This window comes from Zootoca vivipara, chromosome 16, assembly GCF_963506605.1.
Source record: "Zootoca vivipara chromosome 16, rZooViv1.1, whole genome shotgun sequence".
Classification (NCBI taxonomy): domain Eukaryota; kingdom Metazoa; phylum Chordata; class Lepidosauria; order Squamata; family Lacertidae; genus Zootoca; species Zootoca vivipara.
The window spans coordinates 34,447,701-34,467,302 of record NC_083291.1 but is presented as its reverse complement, the minus strand read 5'-3'; the positions used below and the strand labels follow the sequence as shown (position 1 = coordinate 34,467,302).

The 19,602-nt window shown below is 49.4% G+C and overlaps 1 protein-coding gene across 4 annotated transcripts in view; it reads left to right on the top strand.

Annotated features, from left to right (window-relative positions):
- Positions 1-2,513: 2,513 nt before the first annotated feature.
- The window catches only part of CRB3 (crumbs cell polarity complex component 3), a 29,390-nt gene continuing 12,301 nt past the window's right edge, over positions 2,514-19,602 (top strand). For 2 of the 4 annotated variants that reach the window (XM_035097026.2, XM_035097028.2), the window contains exons 1-2: positions 2,514-2,638; positions 18,756-19,005. In XM_035097026.2, coding sequence (XP_034952917.1) covers positions 18,930-19,005 — 76 coding nt within the window. In that variant the 5' untranslated portion in view covers positions 2,514-2,638; positions 18,756-18,929. Of the gene's footprint in view, positions 2,639-2,995; positions 3,734-16,561; positions 16,656-18,755; positions 19,006-19,602 lie in introns of those variants that run through there. The other 2 variants (XM_060268698.1, XM_060268697.1) reach the window with 2 other exon arrangements.

Here is a 19,602-nt window from a genome sequence, read left to right as displayed (position 1 = left end):
GTAAGATCTTCCGCCTGAGCTGATCACCTCACCTTGCCTCAAGACCAGAACAACCATCTTCTTTATTGACCAATACACTTAGGGCTGCTCTCACAGCACCTCCATGTGTAAATTTTAGCAGGTGCTGCTGCTTAATCCCATACCATAAAGACCTTCACCTGCTCATTTCTGTGCATCAAGCTGCTATTAAAGGTTTTGTAGGAGTAAACTGGGACCCAGGTGGCGCTGTGGTTAAACCACTGAGCCTAGGGCTTGCTGATCAGAAGGTCGGCGGTTCGAATCCCTGTGACGGGGTGAGCTCCCGTTGCTTGGTCCCAGCTCCTGCCAACCTAGCAGTTCAAAAGCACGTCAAAATGCAAGTAGATAAATAGGAACCGCTACAGCGGGAAGGTAAACGGCGTTTCCATGTGCTCAGGCCCGGCTCTAGGTAGACCCCCAGTGGCGCAGGGCACCATGGCGCCAGCCTGCCAGAAAGGCGCCGCGAGCTGCGCCCGCCCGCTGGCCGGCCGACCCGCCGCGCAGCTGTGCCTGTGGGCGCCGCGCTGCACGTGGCGCCCACCCACCCACTGCGCTGGGAAACAGGGCGGGAGGGCGCCAGAGAGATCGCGCTGTGCCTGCCCGCCCGCCGCTGCGCCCACCCGCCCACCGCGCTGGGAAACGGCGTTTAAGACGGCCCTGCATGTGCTGCTCTGGTTTGCCAGAAGCGGCTTTGTCATGCTGGCCACATGACCTGGAAGCTGTAGGCCGGCTCCCTCGGCCAATAATGCGAGATGAGCGTGCAACCCCAGAGTCGGTCACGACTGGACCTAATGGTCAGGGGTCCCTTTACCTTTACCTTTTGGAGTAAAATGGACCCCCACCCCAAAACAGACTTTTTATTTCAGGGTGGTCCAACTTTTCATATTAAGTGAGCTGCAAAGGTATTACCACACAGAAAGGGATGCGGGTGGTGCTGTGGTCTAAAACCACTGAGCCTCTTGGGCTTGCCGTCGGCAGTTTGAATTTGCGCGATGCAATGAGCTCCCGTTGCTCTGTCCCAGCTCCTGTCAACCTAGCAATTTGAAAGCACATCAGTGCAAATAGATAAATAGGCACTGCTGTAGCGGGAAGGTAAACGGCGTTCCCGTGCGCTCTGGTTTTCGTTGCGGTGTCCCGTTGCACCAGAAGCGGTTTGGTCATGCTGGCCACATGACCTGGAAAGCTTTCTGCAAATGCCAGCTCCCTCGGCCTGAAAGTGAGTTGAGCGCCGCAACCCCATAGTCGCCTTTGACTGGACTTAAGTATCCAGGGGTCCTTTACCTTTTACCACACAGAACCCGTGGGCTGCACACTGTTTGGTCGCATGAGGGGGCGGGGTGAGCGAGGCCAAAATTTGATGCTCCCCTCAGCCCTCCCACCTCTTTCCTAAAGCTGAGAAAATGCTAACTAGGCAGGACCCTAGGACCCTGCCAGAGTCTTTGAACCTCCTTCTTAAGCCCAGTGCCTTGCTTACCCAGTGCCAGGGCTGGGGGGGGGCATAAAAAGTTGCCAAGGGCCACCCAAAACGGCTTTGAAGGCCACACGCTGGACCACCCTCTTTTATTTCTTCATCAGCTTCTTGCCAAGCGGAACTCAACAGGTGATGGTTTTATTTCTGTCCTGCACCTGTAAGCTTCTCCTGGAGAATTTCGAAATTAACATAGGCAGCAAGGCCAAGATGCGAGACCCGGGGTCCCCAAACTAAGGCCCGGGGGCCGGATGCAGCCCTATCGCCGTCTAAATCTGGCCCGCGGACGGGCCGGGAACCAGCATGTTTTTACATGAGTAGAGTGTGTCCTTTTATTTAAAATGCATCTCTGGGTTATTTGTGGGGCTTAGGAATTCGTTCATATTTCCCCCCCCCAAAAAATATAGTCCGGCCCCCCACAAGTTCTGAGGGACAGTGGACCTGACCCCTGTGCTAGACCCTTGCCAGAAAGAAAAGCTGCCAAGCGTACGTACTTAAAAACGGCAGAGCCAATTGATGGGGATCTTGGACATGTGACTGTAAAATTTTAACCTGAAGAGCCAAATAAATTAATTAATATATACATATAAAGGATTTTGGAACTCAATCTTGGAACAGCATCTCTTCCTCAGCCCCCACCCCAATATACCTATCAATATTCCTGCCGCGGGAGTCCATCTGCTCCCCTTTGTAGCATTGCCGAAGGAGGAATTTTGGGTCCTGAGCTCCTCGGGGCAGAGACCCACCTCCATCTCTTTCTACTCCGTCCAGCTCCAGGCGCACCAATAGCTCCAGCAGGGCTACCAAATCCCAGGCAAGGCGCCGCCGAAATCGAGGAAGGGCGGCGCCCACCACGACGATCGGACACTCGCAGGGCAGGAGGCTGACAGGAGGCAGGCAGGGCAGATGGTGAGAACTCCGGCCCGCGGGTTGGCTGGCTGGCTGCCGCCGTCCTGGCCATGCCGTCCTGCGCCGCTAGGTAAACGTAGAGGCGGCGCTTCACCTGACTCAGGTGCACGGAGGGAAGTACCTGGGCGGGTCACGTGGCCAGGAGCGGGAGGCGGCGCCGTCGCGGTGTCGCCTTCGCGGGGGAACAAGTGCTCTGGCCGAAGCAGCTCCGGGATCGGGAAGGGCCCGACAGTGGCTGAGCAGGTGAGAGGCGTCGGGGCGGGGAGGAGGAAGGGGGAAATGGTTGGGGGGGTACCTGCCCCAGAAGAGCCCCACCGCGCGGCCTGGCAACCCGCGGCCAGGGAGGCAAGTTTTGCCCGGGACACCTGCCGGACGGGCGTGTGTGGGTTGTTAAGTTTCTCCTTCGCCGATCTTGCTCCTCTTAGGGCGATTTTCGTGGCACAGGTAGGGTGGGGTAGAGTAGAGTGGGAAATGGAGGCTCCCCTCCCACTTTGGTGTCTGGACCTTTCCTGCCCCCCGGGGCCTTTGCTGCTCCCATCGTCCGGCCCGGACTTCCCTACAAATGGTACGCGTCTGTAGCCCCCCCCCCAAGTCCCTTTTAAGCCCCCCCCCCCCGCCTCCACTTTCCCGTTCCTTCCTGAGCAAAGAAGGTGTCTGCAGTCCGAAGCCTCCTGGGAAGGGGGCGCTTCTGCTCTGCCCCGGATCTGGGGCGGGGGCAGCGGCGGGGGAAAGTGATTTCCCTTTTCTTCCTCTTCCCTCCTCCTCCCCCGCACCTACCTCCCCAGCTCGCGAGGAAACCGAGGCAGCTTTGCGTGGCATGTGCAAAGAGGCGCCGGAGGAGAGCCGGCTGCGGGGCCGAGGGAGGGGGAAGAGGAGAGTTGCTGCCGCTGCTCGCTGTGACTTTTGGCTTTCCTAACCGGCCGAGTTAACCATTAAGCAGCACGCCTGAACTGATCGCAACCTAAGCCTGGAACCCGGGGAGAGGGGGGGGGGAGCACCTTCTCGACCCCCCCCTTCCCCCAACCTGGGCCTTGCAGGCTGGGAATAACCCAGAAATTCTTCAGCCTTTGGGATTGCAATAGTCCCGAGCCGGCTGTGCTTCTTGCTGCTGCGGGTGTGTTCCTCGGTGTTGTTGTGTTTTTAAAAACACACCTCAAATTGCTATGGCCAGGCAGTGTGTGTTCTGTTTACCCTGCTGGGCTGTGTGTATCTGTTAGTACCTTTCAGCAGCTAAAAAAAAACATAATTACTCTGCTAAGCAATTCTAGGGTATGTTTGTGTGTGCACTTTCCTAGTTTTAAGGATGTGAGGAGCTGTGCCTTACTGGGCCAGACCAAGGTCTGCTTAGCCCAGCATTTTTCATTTTCATTTTTGCAACCAATGGCATGAAATAGCCTGCAGGAAACTCGCTAGCACTTTACATTCGGCCCACCTGGTTTCCAGGTGGCGATATGCAAAGGAGGGCAGGACTCCTGTGCCCATAAAAACCACCACTGTGGGATAGGAGGAGGAATTTCAGCTGGCGAAGCCCTGGGTTCCTGCCCATGGTAAGAGAGGCAAAGCACCCCATCTTGCTTTGCTTAATGGCAGTTAATGGCAGCAATCTGGAGCACCCTTGGAATCGCTGCATGGAGACCAGAACAGACATCTGGGGTGGTGGCTGTTCCTCCTCGTATTTCCATTGTATTTCCTTTTCAAATTTGTCAAATATGCATGGTGCCGAATTAATTTTTTAATCCTCTCTTGGTTGACATTCACCTTTGATTTCCTGGTTAGAGCCATGCTGACTTTCAAACTACAAGAAAGATTCCACCTAAACATTAGGAAGAACTTCCTGACAGTAAGAAGTGTTCGGCAGTGGAATTTGCTACCAAGGAGTGTGGTGGAGTCTCCTCCTTTGGAGGTCTTTAAGCAGAGGCTTGACAGGCTTATGTCAAGAATGCTTTGATGGTGTTTCCTGCTCGGCAGGGGGTTGGACTGGATGGCCCTTGTGGTCTCTTCCAACTCTATGATTCCTGATGTGTTGTTTGCTTATGGGTCGGCCTACCTGGGGCCTTCATTTCACTTGACGGAGTCCCTTGGAAATGCCTCTGAAACTTCATTTAGGGCTAATACAGTTATGTCAGACTTCTGGCTGGTACAGCCAGGTTTTCAGAGTAAATGCCTAGGTTTCCAACTTTTCGGGCCAGGCATTCACTAGTAGCATTGCTCTGTTTTTGTGGGCAAATAATTATGTTTCTTGAGGGTCTGGTGACTCACGTTTTAACAAGCCTGAGAAGAACGGTTGCCAGTATTCTTTCTCCTGGCCTCTGTGACTCCCTGGCCCTTTGACTGTTGGATGACAGGCAGAAATGACCAGGTGAACGTTGTTTGCATGTTTGGAAAAGCTTTACCTGCTGAATTTTTGCCTGACCTGCTGCTATTAAAACTCCACTAGAAATTGCATCCTCCTGAGTTCATACAGTTTGTTTAAAAAAAAAATGCCTTGGATTGGCATATGCTGAAATATACAAATAGTTCTCAAGTGTTTCAGAACTTTGTAGATGTACTGAGTTCAAAGGGATTTTGTACCTTCTAGTTACCAACTCCTGAACTGAGTGCAAACAGGTGCTGGTATGCCTCTAGCTATTAAAAGAGAGACACCCAGTAACTATTTGCAGGCAATTAAACTTTATTTACTTTAGGATTATTCCATGGTGTGTTTATTTCAGGCAGGGAAAAGTTCTGTGGTGATGGCGGCTCACCCACTGGGCTACAGGCACTTCAGTTGGCAAAGAGAGCCCCATGTGCCATATGGTCTGCACTGTGCCCCCTAAAGTCGCCTGCTGCCCTCGGGCATGGCGGAGGACCTTTTTCTGGCCCTGCTGTTGAAGTAAGATCCAGTTGCCAGTTTGGCCAGCTTCTGTAAGTGGAACTGGGGGCGTGTGTGGGATGTGTCACTATCTTGTCCTTCATCTAAGGCAGCAAAATGTCTTGGGCTAGCTAGCCGTGAGCCTTGTGGGCAATTTGTGCATGATGTGGTTCTGGTGCCTGCTCAGTCTCTCTGGGTATATTTGCTTTCTCGCTTTGCACCATTGGTTGTGGTGTTGGCATCTTGAGTCCCGTCAGGGAAGAAGGCAGGGCATGAATAAATACGTAATATAAATGGTAATGATTTGTTCCTGACAAGGATCCAGCCTCGCACAGTGATTCAACGTCACACAGCTAACTTCCCTCAACGTAAAAGGAGCTTGTCATGCTTGCATAGAATTGGTATCACCTCCCATTTTGAGAGATGACTCACAGAAACCTGCCAAAGGTCATGGGAATGAGTCTTTGTCTTGAAGCTGCCTTTCTGACCTAGACTTCTCTTTGCCAAGGAATTTGAAACTGCCATGATGTCTTTCATAGGAGCCTCGGGCAAGGAGCAAAATACAATGTGAATGTTTGCTCTTACATATGGTAGCACCAAAGTGCCTATCTTATATAAAGCCCAATAGCTCCTTGTCATGTTGGAGAGGATGCTAAATTATAGGTACATACCAGCATATGTGAGGGACCCAGGTGGCGCTGTGGGTTAAACCACAGAGTCTAGGGCTTGCTGATCAGAAGGTCGGCAGTTCGAATCCCTGCAACGGGGTGAGTTCCCGTTGCTCGGTCCCAGCTCCTGCCCACCTAGCAGTTCGAAAGCACATCAAAGTGCAAGTAGCTAAATAGGGAACGCTCCGGCGGGAAGGTAAATGGCGTTTCCGTGCGCTGCTCTGGTTCGCCAGAAGCGGCTTAGTCATGCTGGCCACATGACCCGGAAGCTGTCTGCGGACAAACGCTGGTTCCCTCGGCCTATAGAGCGAGATGAGCGCCGCAACCCCAGAGTCGGACACGACTGGACCTGATGGTCAGGGGCACCTTTACCTTTACCTTTATGTGGAGGGAATGTCCATAAATAGAACAATTTTGGGAGAAAGTTTTTAAAGAGTTACCTCAGATTACAGTTCAGACAATCCCAATAACTCTAGCTTTAGCCTTACTTAATTTATATACTTCAGATATGGACTAATCAAAAGTAAAGAATTAATAGCGCACGTCAAAATGCAAGTAGATAAATAGGAACCGCTACAGCGGGAAGGTAAACGGCGTTTCCATGTGCTGCTCTGGTTTGCCAGAAGCAGCTTTGTCATGCTGGCCACATGACCTGGAAGCTATACGCCGGCTCCCTCGGCCAATAATGCGAGATGAGCGCGAAACCCCAGAGTCGGTCACGACTGGACCTAATGGTCAGGGGTCCCTTTACCTTTATATTAATGGCAGCTAGAATAGTAATAGCCAGAACTTGGAAAATTAACTTGCAATTAATGAATGTTGATCACTGGTGTAACATAGTCTGGAAAACAGCTATAATGGAAAAGTTGTTGCAAAAATTGAAGGCAGGAAGAGGAGAAAAAAAAAACAAGACAATATTTACACTGTATGGTATGATTTTATTAAATATACAAATGAACCAGCATATATCACACTATGGTGTAGATATGCAGGGGGGCCGGACTATATTTTGAAAAAGAAAAAAAATGAACGAATTCCTATACCCCACAAATAACCCAGAGATGCATTTTAAATAAAAGGACACATTCTACTCATGTAAAAAATGCTGATTCCCAGACCGTCTGCGGGCCAGATTTAGAAGGTGATTGGGCCGCATCCGGCCCCTGGGCCTTAGTTTGGGGACCCCTGCTCTAGCTCACTCCTATACAGTGGTACCTTGGGTTACAAACGCTTCAAGTTACAAACTCCGCTAACCCGGAAGTAGTGGCACAATTTCCATTCTCATCCTGGAGCAAAGTTCGCAACCCGAGGTACAGTACTACTTCCGGGTTAGCGGAGTTTGTAACTTGAAGCGTTTTCATAGTGGCCAACCAGATGCCTATGGAAACATGAATAATTTGAGATTTTGCAACTAACTGTGGGATAAGAGAATTAGCCTTTGAATAAATGGGGAAAGAACAGGCATTGATGGACAACTTTGTGTGATGAATGCAAATCTTGCCAAAACCATGGCCTAGAGCAGGGGTCGGCAAGGTTTCCCTCGCCTGGGCCAGTTCACTCCAGCAGAGATCCCTCCGTGGGCCAGATTGTGCGTGCGCCCGCGATTTCTGGCATCTGTGCAGATGTGATTTCCGGCATCTGCGCATGCACAGACACAATTTCCAGCGCCATGGACACGAGTTCCCGCGCCACGCTGTGCCGGTTTAGCGCAGCGGGCGGGGACTCACCGAGCGGGTGGCTCGGTTCGGGGGCGGCTCGTAGGCTGGTTAAACGACTACTGTGGGCCACTTGTGGCCTACAGACCTTAGGTTGCCAACCCCTGGCCTAGAGTTTTGGAATGGTGCACTTTCCATTTCACACTACAGTTAGGTAACTGAATATTTTAATCCTTCCACAACAACAAAAGCCTTGCACACAGAAAATGAGCACACCAGGGAAGAAGACCGCACCTTAGCCTTTTTCCTGATAGGCTATATTTCTCTGTGCAGGGAGTCCTGCCCCCGTCCCCTGCGCCTCAAAGTGGTCATTGCAAGATACAGCCCAATGCAGTTCAGCACCTGATTTTGTTGACTTTATATATAGTGGGCCTGTATGCATGAGAATGGCGGAAAAGCGTCAACTTTGTAATAAACTGGTGGGCACCAAAGTGGCAGAAACAATGCAGGCAAGGAGTCTTGAGCTCAGAATAGCTGGAGCGCTGGAAGCATCAACTTGCAAGGCTGTGGGGTTGAAAAAGGACATCCCAATGTTAGGAAACATTAAGAAGCGGGTCAAAAAATAAGCGCCTATGCAAGATCAGATAAAGCTAATCTTTAAGATCTTCCAAGGAGACCCTGCTAGTCTCTTCATGACTATCAGATTGTAACTTGGTGACACTAGACAAGTGGGCCTTCTCAGTGATGGCACAGTCAGTGTGCTAGTGAGGCACAGACAGTGGCGGACCTGTATATGCCTCTTAAAAACATGTTTACCCAAGCTTTCCGGGGTACTTTATTTTTTTTTTCAAAAATCACTTTGTACAATGTTCAGTTTTATTTGTGTTATCTTTTTTATTATCTAATTTTTAGGAAATTTTATGGCAAGTTACTTGCGATTTTATTGTCTTTTATAGAAATTTTATAGAAATTTATTGTCTTTTATAGAAATTATAGGGACCCAGGTGGCGCTGTGGGCTAAACCACTGAGCCTAGGGCTTGCTGATCAGAAGGTCGGCGGTTCGAATCCCTGTGACGGGGTGAGCTCCCGTTGCTTGGTCCCAGCTCCTGCTACCTAGCAGTTCGAAAGCACATCAAAATGCAAGTAGATAAATAGGAACTGCTATAGCGGGAAGGTAAACGGCGTTTCCATGTGCTGCTCTGGTTTGCCAGAAGCGGCTTTGTCATGCTGGCCACATGACCTGGAAGCTATACGCCGGCTCCCTCGGCCAATAATGCGAGATGAGCACGCAACCCCAGAGTCGGTCACGACTGGACCTAATGGTCAGGGGTCCCTTTACCTTTATAGAAATTTTAACTATACAGTGGTACCTCTGTTTAAGAACAGTCCGGTTTAAGAAGGATTTGGTTTACAAATGCCACAAAACCGGAAATAGTGTCCCGGTTTGAGAACTTTACCTCTGCCTAAGAATGGAATCCGAACAGTGGAAGGGCACCGGCAGCGGGAGGCCTCATTAGGGAAAGCGCGCCTCGGTTTAAGAATAGTTTTGGTTTAAGAACGGACTTCTGGAACGGATTGAGTTTGTAAACCAAGAGTTATCTCCAAATTTGTTAGGTAATCAGCCTTCCCCAACCTGGGGCCCTCCAGATCTTTCCGAGCGCAGCTTGTAATGTGGTGGCAATGGTTTGTGCAAGTGTGATCTGCCTGCAGTTCCAAGTGGTGGTGTGGGAGGCAAAAATCCCATGCTGGGGGGGAGCACATCGAAGCCCATGAACGTACCGAAAGCAGCCCTTTGGATCCCCTCCAACGTGTAATTAAGCAAAAGAATTCATCGCCACAGGACGTGGTAAAGCTTTTAGAAAAGGATTAACCGGTAGATTGATTCACTGGTGGGTACCAGACACAGTAACTACAAGGGGCAACCTTTTGTGTCGACGGTTGTGGCTGCCAGATGTGTCTTGCTGGTGAACTTGCGAGGCACATCTCGTGGTATTGTTGCAGGCAGAAAGCTGGGCTTAGGTGGACGATTGATGGATCTGACTCAGTAAATTAAAATTCCTGCCGACATGACTATTGTGCAATGCTCCAGTTTTGTTTCCAGCGCTGGAAATGGAGCGCTTGACATGCACTCCCACTGAACCAGTAATCTGGGGAATGTTCAGTTTGAAATGTTCTGCTGCGAAACTGGTGGGGTGCTTGTGTGTTTTTGTTTGAAATCTTCTGAAAATGGAAGGCACCAACGGGTCCACTGTCCCTCAGACCTTGTGGGGGGGGGCGGACTATATTGGGGGGGGGAGATGAACACATTCCTGTGCCCCACAAATAACCCAGAAATGCATTTTAAATAAAAGGACACATTCCTACTCATGTAAAAACACGCTGATGCCCGGACCGTCTGCAGTCTGGATTTAGAAGGCGATTGGGCCGGATCCAGCCCCCAGGCCTTAGTTTGCCTACCCATGTACTAGAACTTCACAGAGCTCCTTGAGGTCCAAGGGCGTGAAAGGTCCTTGGAGTGTTGTTTATATACAGTGGTACCTCGACTTACGAACGACTCGACAACCGAATTTTCCGACTTATGAATGGGCGTAATGGCCGCACGCTTACGAATGTCTCGACATCTGAAATAGAACCGCGGCGGTTTTAGATAGGGATTTTTCAACTTACGAATTTTTAGATAGGGTTGCTTCGACTTACGAATGTTTTCGTTTCCAATGCATTCCTATGGGAAATTGCGTTTCCAATGGCGTTTTTCGACTTACGAATTTTTCGACTTACGAAGGTGCCTTCGGAACGGATTAAATTCGTAAGTCGAGGCACCACTGTAGTGGCTTCAAGGTGCGGGGTGCTTTGCAGAGAACAAGACGACAGGTCCCTGGTGTGAGGAGCTTGCAGACTAAGACCTGACACACAGGAAGTGGGAGCAGCAAGAATAAATATGTGATTCCCCCCCCCCCAGTTATAGAGGGCTGAAGACTTAGATGTAGTTGGCGGTGGCAGAAAGTCATGCTTCTCAGCAAGCAACAATGTCTAGAATGTGCATAAGGCCTGAGGATTGCTAACATTGGGGAGATAGCTATGGCATAAGACAGCCTCCCCCCCCAACATGATGCCCTTCAGATATTTTGGACTACAGTTTCAGTTGGCCTCAGTCTGCATGATGATTACTAGGGACCCAGGTGGCGCTGTGGGTTAAACCACAGAGTCTAGGGCTTGCTGATCAGAAGGTCGGCGGTTCGAATCCCTGCAACGGGGTGAGCTCCTGTTGCTCGGTCCCAGCTCCTGCCCACCTAGCAGTTCGAAAGCACATCAAAGTGCAAGTAGATAAATAGGGACCGCTTCGGCGGGAAGGTAAACAGCATTTCCGTGCGCTGCTCTGGTTCGCCAGAAGCAGCTTTGTCATGCTGGCCACATGACCCGGAAGCTGTCTGCGGACAAACGCCGGCTCCCTCGGCCTATAGAGGGAGATGAGTGCTGCAACCCCAGAGTCGGACACGACTGGACCTGATGGTCAGGGGCCCCTTTACCTAATAATAATAATAATAATAATAATAATAATAATAATAATAATAATTTATTATTTATACTCCGCCCATCTGGCTGGGTTCTCCCAGCCACTCTGGGCGGCTTCCAACAAAATATTAAAATACTGTACAGAAATTCATCAAACATTAAAAGCTTTCCTAAACAGGGCTGCCTTGAGATGCCTTCTAAAGGTCTGGTAATTGTTGTTCTCTTTGACCTCTGGTGGGAGGGCATTCCACAGGGTGGGTGCCACTACCGAGAAGGCCCTCTGCCTGGTTCCCTGTAACTTGCCTTCTCATAGCAAGGGAACCGCCAGAAGGCCCTCGGCGCTGGACCTCAGTGTCCGGACAGAATGATGGGGGTGGAGATGCTCCTTCAGGTATACTGGGCCGAGGGAGTTGTAGTTCACTGGGGCATGACCCAGCAGAGAGGAGTTGCTGTGGGCTTCCCTTTCCTGGGTGTAGAGGCTTACAGAGATGTCTTCCATCTGAATCGGGAGCGTTTCTTCAGCCTGAGAAAGTGGCAACCATTTTGCATTGGGATTAAGTCGTGGAGAGGGATGGGGTGGCGTTAGGACTTCCTACAACAGTGATGGCATACTAAGGGTGAGTACAGATACACATTGTTTGAGCAGTTGAGAGCAGCTGTGGGTGGAAATGTAGCTGTGCTGTTTTGCAGCAGAGGCTGGCAGTGAAAGAGTGCCAACCGATGAGCAAAGTAATATAAAAAAAATTGACCTCCTCCTCCTCCTCCCTCTGCTCAGAACAATTTTTCTCCTCCTCTAAAATGGATCTTCATTTCTGAAATGGCAAACTCTTTTCACAGTGGTGGGAGGGGGGAGGACAGTTCTCTTCCATTGCCAATGACCCTCAATGGCCCTGTGTTGTTTCTTAATAGTTCTAGCTTGGCCAGGTCATTTGCAGAGGCTAGCTCAGGAATTCCTCTGCAGTTTGTATTTCTCCCTTCGTATCCCAAATAATCAAAATCCTACCATTTATTAATTTCTAGGGTTTGGGGGGTGGGTTCCCCCCCAAACTTACAACAATATATACACATAAACAGCCAGAATACTGGCAAAGCAGGTGACTGTTCAAATCACCGATAACTTTATAGCACGTCACAGGTATGTTTGTATGTTTTATTATTTCTGAAGTTGTATCGCTCCCCCTCCAATGTTGCTGGCACTCCCAGGGTGTCCTACAGAAATAGCAACAACAATGGCGCAATAATATTGTACTGTAACCAGAAAATAGTACCGGTACAGCATGAAACTCTAGGGTCTATGGTACCTTGAAAGAGGTTGGGTACAATACTTCAAAAAAGGTAGGTGGGTGGGAACAGTGGGGCGTGGGGGGGGGAGGCAGGGAGTCCTGCTTAAAGGTTGTTCAACAAGACTCCCCACTTCACTTTGGGCTGCTTGCCAAAAGTGGGGGAAGTTGAGCCAGGAAGAGAGATCCTGCCCAGGTGTGATTTGAATGAATGAATGAATGAATGAATGAATGAATGAATAAGCTCTTAGCTTGCCTTCCTTCCTTCCCAGTTCCTGTGTGATGTTGCAATGCCAAGCTCTGTTCCTCTGCCATGTTTTCTTCCCTCCCTCTGGTTTCCTCCATGTCTGGAAGTGTGATGTTGCTTACACAGGGACTTACCTGTACATCATCATGTGAAATAAGTCTGTCACTCCCGGTGACTCTTGCCTAGCCCCAGTTTGTGAATGCAAGCTGGCTATTTTTAGACCTCTTTCCCCACCCAACCCTGAAGGTTTGAGCATTAAATTGCAGTATAACCCTATAATGATGATGATGATGATGATGATGATGATGATAGGGCCTGTGTCACTTCATCTTTCCCCACTACCTCCCGGAGGTGAGGTTTAGGCTGAGAATGTGTTTTGCCAGAGGCAACCCGGTGAACTCAACTCTTCCAAATCCAGGAAAGCCCATTGTTACCCCTCTAGGCAGCATCATTTAAATGCTAATCTGTTGCCTTTATGTGCATTTATATCACATTGCCTTGGAGTGTTTCAAGCTTAATCTGGGTCAGTTTTGCAACTCTTTGTTATGTAGGCCTGTGTTATGTGGCCCCTCAGTGCATGGACAGATCAATGGGTGGCTTGCCTAAAGCCCAGGCCAAAGAGTTCCTGCCTGTAGTGATCCAAACTGGGGTTTTCTGGTTCATAGCTCAGCTACTGAACCACCATGCTATGCTTGTTGTTGTTTAGTCGTTTAGTCGTGTCCGACTCTTCGTGACCCCATGGACCATAGCACACCAGGCACTCCTGTCTTCCACTGCCTCCCGCAGTTTGGTCAAACTCATGTTCGTAGCTTCGAGAACACTGTCCAACCATCTCGTCCTCTGTCGTCCCCTTCTCCTAGTGCCCTCAATCTTTCCCAACATCAGGGTCTTTCCCAATGATTCTTCTCTTCTCATGAGGTGGCCAAAGTATTGGAGCCTCAGCTTCACGATCTGTCCTTCCAGTGAGCACTCAGGGCTGATTTCCTTCAGAATGGATAGGTTTGATCTTCTTGCAGTCCATCTGCAGTGATCAAGGAGCCCAAGAAAGTAAAATATCTCACTGCCTCCATTTCTTCCCCTTCTATTTGCCAGGAGGTGATGGGACCAGTGGCCATGATCTTGGTTTTTTTGATGTTGAGCTTCAGACCACATGCTAGCGGGAGTTAAGTCATAGGTGTCAGTGGGACTTATTTTGAAGTAAACGTGAAAAGATTGCAACCCTTTGTCAGCTTGGTTCCTCTGCCTGTCATTTCACACATTTCCTAGCAACAGTTCTGAGGTCTCCCCCACTGTGTGTATTCTGAAAAATGAGTTACGGCCAGTTCTGGGTCTCCAGCAAGTATACCTAAATGAGGTACACATTTTTTAACACCTGCTCATTGCACTTGGGTTATCTTGATAGTGTAATATGTGAAAAATTGTCTCACATTGGGTTGCTTTGAGTGGACTTTGGTGACAACAGAATGTCTTTCTTCTTCTTCTTTGGTGATCACTCGTAGCCGAGTAAGATTGTATTCCATGAACACGATCTTAACAGTGAATCCATAAGTGGAGGCCAATTCTGGATCCACACATCCTTCCACAGAGGGGACATAGGTTTCCGGGCAGGAGTTTATCACGGTGAGGGTTTGCCAAGCGTGCCTTCCTCTTAGCACATTTCTCCCTTTCGTCCTGAGTTCGAGCGTCTTCAAAGTCCATGACACCTTTGGTAAAGGCTGTATTCGAATTGTCGTGCTCATAGGCCAGTGTTTCCCATTTATCGCTGTTTATACTACTGGTACATTTTTGTAGATTTGCCTTGAGAGAGTCTTTAAACCTCTTCTTTTACCTCAACAACAACAGAATGTAACAAATGGCCCACAGATATATGGTAACTGGTGACTGGGGAGAGGCAAGAAGTTGTAGAAGGAGTCTAATACAGTGGTACCCCGCAAGTCGAATGCCTTGTGCAACAAAAAACTCGCAAGACGAAAGTGTTTTGCGTTGCGCGAGGTGTCTTGCAAGGCGAAGTTTCCTATGGCCGAGCTTCGCAAGATGAATAGGAACACATTAATTAAATGGGTAGACCGGGTAAACCGGGTAAATGGTAAACCGCGCTTCGCAAGATGAAATTTTCACTATACAGAGCGACTTGTGGAACGAATTGATTTCGTCTTGCAAGGTACCACTGTATTGGTTAATAATTTATTTTATGCTACTTTTACTTGACTCCATTTAGTAGGAAAAGCACTCAGGGCGATGCATCTCTTCTTCCCTTCATGGATGAGGTGGGTCTGATGTGTACATTCACATGGGTTTTCTTCAGAAGACAGACACCGCTTTCTCTGCCCATCTCTCAGACCCTGTAGCTTGTGGTGGTTTGGCCAGAACTCTGACATAACGACACTAAAATGATAACCTAAATTCTTAATTGTTAGCATTTGTTTAGATTTTACATGAGTTTCTGGTCTAGGAATGGATAAATAATAAATATTTTATTATTGTTAAGGTAAAGGTAAAAGACCCCTGGAAGTTTAAGTCCAGTCAAAAGCAACTATCTGGTGCAGTGCTCATCTCGCTTTCAGGCTGAGGAAGCCGGCGTTTGTCCACAGGCAGCTTTTCGGGTCATGTGGCCAGCTTCTGGCACAACGGGACACTGTGATAGAAGCCAGAGTGCAAGAAACGTTGTTTACCTTCCCGCCACAGTGGTACCTATTTATCTACTTGCACTGGAGTGCTTTCGAACTGCTAGATGGGCAGGAGCTGGGACAGAGCTCACCCTGTCGTGCACACTCGAACTGCCGACCTTCCAATCGGCCATCCCAAGAGGCTCAGTGGTTTAGAGTCTAGACAACAGTGCCACCCGCATCCCAATCTTATTATTAACAGAAGCCGTGGACCCTCCAGATGTTGTTGGACTAGAAAACCCATTATTATTGCCCTTGCTGGCTGGGGGTGATGGGAGTTTGAGTTCAACAGCCTCTGGAAGGGCCACAGATTCCCCATCCCTATAACAAAGGTGCTTTCAAAGGAAAAAGGGCATTATGACCCTGATAATTGGTCTAGCTCTAGCTGGTTCTTGCTGAGCTGCTTGGACTTGCTCTCCTTCGCAGATCCACTTGGGGAGTGTTGCAAGGATAGACCTTGCAAGCTCACTTGGCGCCTGTCTTAAACTGACATGCCATCCCTGAGTACATGGGACAGGAAGGAGCAACTAGTTCTGGCTCCCTGATGAGTGGACCTGCACACACACACACAGAGAGAGAGAGAGAGGGGGGGAGAGGGAGAGGGAGAGGGAGAGGGAGAGGGAGAGGGAGATGTATTTGCAAATACACATTACATTTTTAAGTAGAGGCAACTCCCTGTTTGCACGGTGGTTGTGTTCCAGGTCATTGCGCGCTTGTGTGAACTTGCGTATACTCGGAACACCTATTGAAAAAACCTGCAAACACCCCATGTCACTTCCGCCCCTTTTTGTGATGTTTTTGGGTCACTTCCAGGTTCGGCGTGATGCACGTGTGTGCGGTCACGTACATATCGGACTCACCCAAAAATGGCGTACCTTCGGTGTGCACCTGGAAAATGAAATCTGTAAGTGACTCTAGGGGCCAGAGTAGCCATTCAGAAATGACTCCTCATGGGGCACACTTGCCACTTCTAAGGATTCAGCTCCTTCTGACCCCCATGCCTTTATTGCTTGTTGTTTTTCTGGGGAAACTTGTGTGAACACAGCCAACCAAAGACAACCAACTACACCCTAGGCCAGGGGTCCCCAAACTAAGGCCCGGGGGTCAGATGTGGCACAATCGCCTTCTAAATCCGGCCTGCGGACGGTCCAGGAATCAGCATGTTTTTACATGAGTAGAATGTGTCCTTTTATTTAAAGTGCATCTCTGGGTTATTTGTGGGCCATAGGAATTCATTCATATTTTTTTTCAAAATATAGTCCGGCCCCCCACAAGGTCTGAGGACTGGCCCCCTGCTGGAAAAGTTTGCTGACCCCTGCCCTAGGCCACCTCCAACCTCTCTCACCACCAAGGAAATACAACAAGCGAATACTGTACAAGTAAGAGAACCCACACAAGTGACGCTGACACAAAACCCCACACTAAGTAGAAGAATAGGAGCATTGCCACCCCATCCCACCCCACTCAAAATTCCCCCCTCTTTCCCCCTCTTTTCTTCCTAACCTAACACTGTATGTAACACTAATGTCTCACAACAAATGAAACTGATCTGTAGAAAACACAGCTTGAAAAAAGAGACAGTGCACGTATTTTTGTAAACTTTTAAAAAACTTTAATATTTTTTAAAACAACAACAACCACCATGGTGGCTGAAAACTTAAGGGAATTGCCACTGGAAGCATTGCCTGTATCTAAGATGCGGGTGGCGCTGTGGGTTAAACCACTGAGCCTAGGGCTTGCCAATCAGAAGGTCGGCGGTTTGAATCCCCGCGATGGGGTGAGCTCCTGTTGCTCGGTCCCAGCTCCTGCAAGCCTAGCAGTTCGAAAGCACGTCAAAGTGCATGTAGATAAATAGGGAAGGTAAATGGCGTTTCCGTGTGCTGCTCTGGTTCGCCAGAAGCAGCTTAGTCATGCTGGCGACATGACCCGGAAGCTGTACGCCGGCTCCCTTGGCCAGTAAAACGAGATGAGCGCCGCAACCCCAGAATCGTCCATGACTGGATCTAATGGTCAGGGGTCCCTTTAACTTTAAGAGTGCATGAGGGCACCCCTGATCCCCACCCCCCTTCTTTTCCCCTGGCAAAATTGCCCATTTGAAGAACATCTGTATGCATCATTGGCTCCCACTGGGGAAATTACCCTCAGATCATTAGCAAGCAAATTGCTTAGCAAAAAATGGCCAGCTATTAATGGTATTTAGATTTATCCGATGAAGAACTGTGCAAGCTTCAAATTGGGATTCATTGAATCCTGTTTTATTGCAACTTGGGGCTGTTCCCTTTTTTCCTGCATCAGCATCTCAGCCCATTTGCTTGGCACAGTGCAGACTTCCTGTAGCTGAAAAGTTTTTGTTTTTGTGACTGTGTGGAACCCACTTCAGCTCCTGATTGATTGATTGTGTGACTGCAGCACATTGTTTATTGCTTTCATTTTATGGATCAATGGTCTCGTTAGATAGTAAAATTCATGTTAAATAGCTGTTTTAGGGGTTGTTTTTTAAAGTCTGGAATGGATTAATCTATTTTGCATTATTTTCTATGGCAAAGCGCACCTTGGTTTTAGAAAGCTTTGGTTTTGGAACGGACTTCCGGAACGGATTAAATTTGAGAACCAAGATACCACTGTATTGCTTTTAAAATAAGTAGCTCCTATATATTGGAAAGTTCTCCTCAAATGTGGGGTATAAATAAAATAAAATAAAATACAGTGGTCCCTCGACTTACGAAGTACTCGACTTACGAAATTTCGAGTTACGAATGAAAAAATAAATGGCTGCACGCTTACTTTTTTTGACATCCTAAAGGAAAACCATTGCGGTTTTAGATGGGATTTTCTTGACTTACGAATTTTAGATGCGGTTTACTCAACTTACGAATTTTTCCGTTTCCAATGCATTCCTATGGGAAAGCACTTTTTTTGACTTACAAACTTTTCGACCTATGGATGTGCATTCGGAACGGATTAAATTCGTAAGTCGAGGGACCACTGTAAATAATTTCCAGGTCATTGGGGATGCTGGGAGCATACCTGCCAAGTTGCTGTCAGAGAAATAAGGGACCGGGCCGGAAATAGCAGACCGGAAGTAGCGCTGCCGCCATTTTGGAACTGGGCGGAGCATGCTCAGAAGTGACTTTTGATGCTGCTTTGCCCAGTTCCAAAATGACCGCCGCGCCAGAAGTCGCACTGCAGCCATTTTGGAACTGGGCAGAGCAGCATCAAAAGTCGCTTCAGAGCATGTTCCGCCCACTTCCAAAATGGCCGCCGCGCCAGAATAAACCGGGGAAAAACAAAAAAATTCATTTTTTCAGCTAGGAACAGCTGGAAAAACGGGGATTTCCAGGGGAAAACGGGAGCTGGATGCCAGCAAAGTCTGGGTGTGTGCAGGTTTTCCATCCCTGCAAATGCAGGTAGCAAAAGTAGCCATGGATTTTTGAGTATCACAGATTTCCTTTCTCTCTCCCTCTCTTTCAAAATTCCAGGCCTTTTAACTCCACCACCGCATATTGCAGGACCTTATACTGGCTGAGGCGTTTCGGAGGCTACTGCAGGGCAAAGGGAGCATCTTGGCCTGCGGCTTCCCTTCCTTCCTTGGCGGAGGCAGTGGGGGAACCTCTGCCTTCCCCTTGCCCCACTCCTGGCTGGGGAGGAGGGTGATGGCTCGCTTGAAACAGCTTGGATTCCTTCTGGCAGTCTCTCTCCAGTCCTGCTTACAGCCCACTCTGTGTCAAGGTGAGTGCTCCCTTCGCTGTCGCAAACAGGAAAAGTGATCAGTATGGTGTGTCTGTGTGTGCACTGGCCTATATCTCTAGTCCCAGGCCGTGTCCCCTCCCCAACCACAACTTCTTCCCCAAGCCTCATTTACCTTGCTTCACAGCTTCCTTGAGTGTTTTTTGTCTGGCTGCAATCAGTGGCGGAGGAACCCTCTCCGGCACCCGGGGCGGGACGAACCGCCCGGTGGCGCATGCGTGACACGCAACATCCATACAGGGTGTGCATGTGCAGTATCTCGTACAGGGTGCGCATGCCTGCTGCTCGCGCAGCGACTGTATGGGCTCCCACGTGTGCGCACTTGGTATGGGCTGTCGCTCACGCAGCGTCCGTACAGGCTGTCGCTCGCATGCGCCGTCCATGCAACGCATGTGCGGCATCCAGTACAGAGTGCGCATGCGCAGCAGTCCGTACAGTCGTCGTGCGAGAGGCGTCCATACTGACTGTACGCACCCTCGGCCGCTCTACAGCTGGGGGCAGGGAGGCAGGGGCCATCTTGTTCCCCCCCCCCAGAGTGGCACCCGGGGCAGCCTCCCTGTCCCCCACTCTGTACACCCC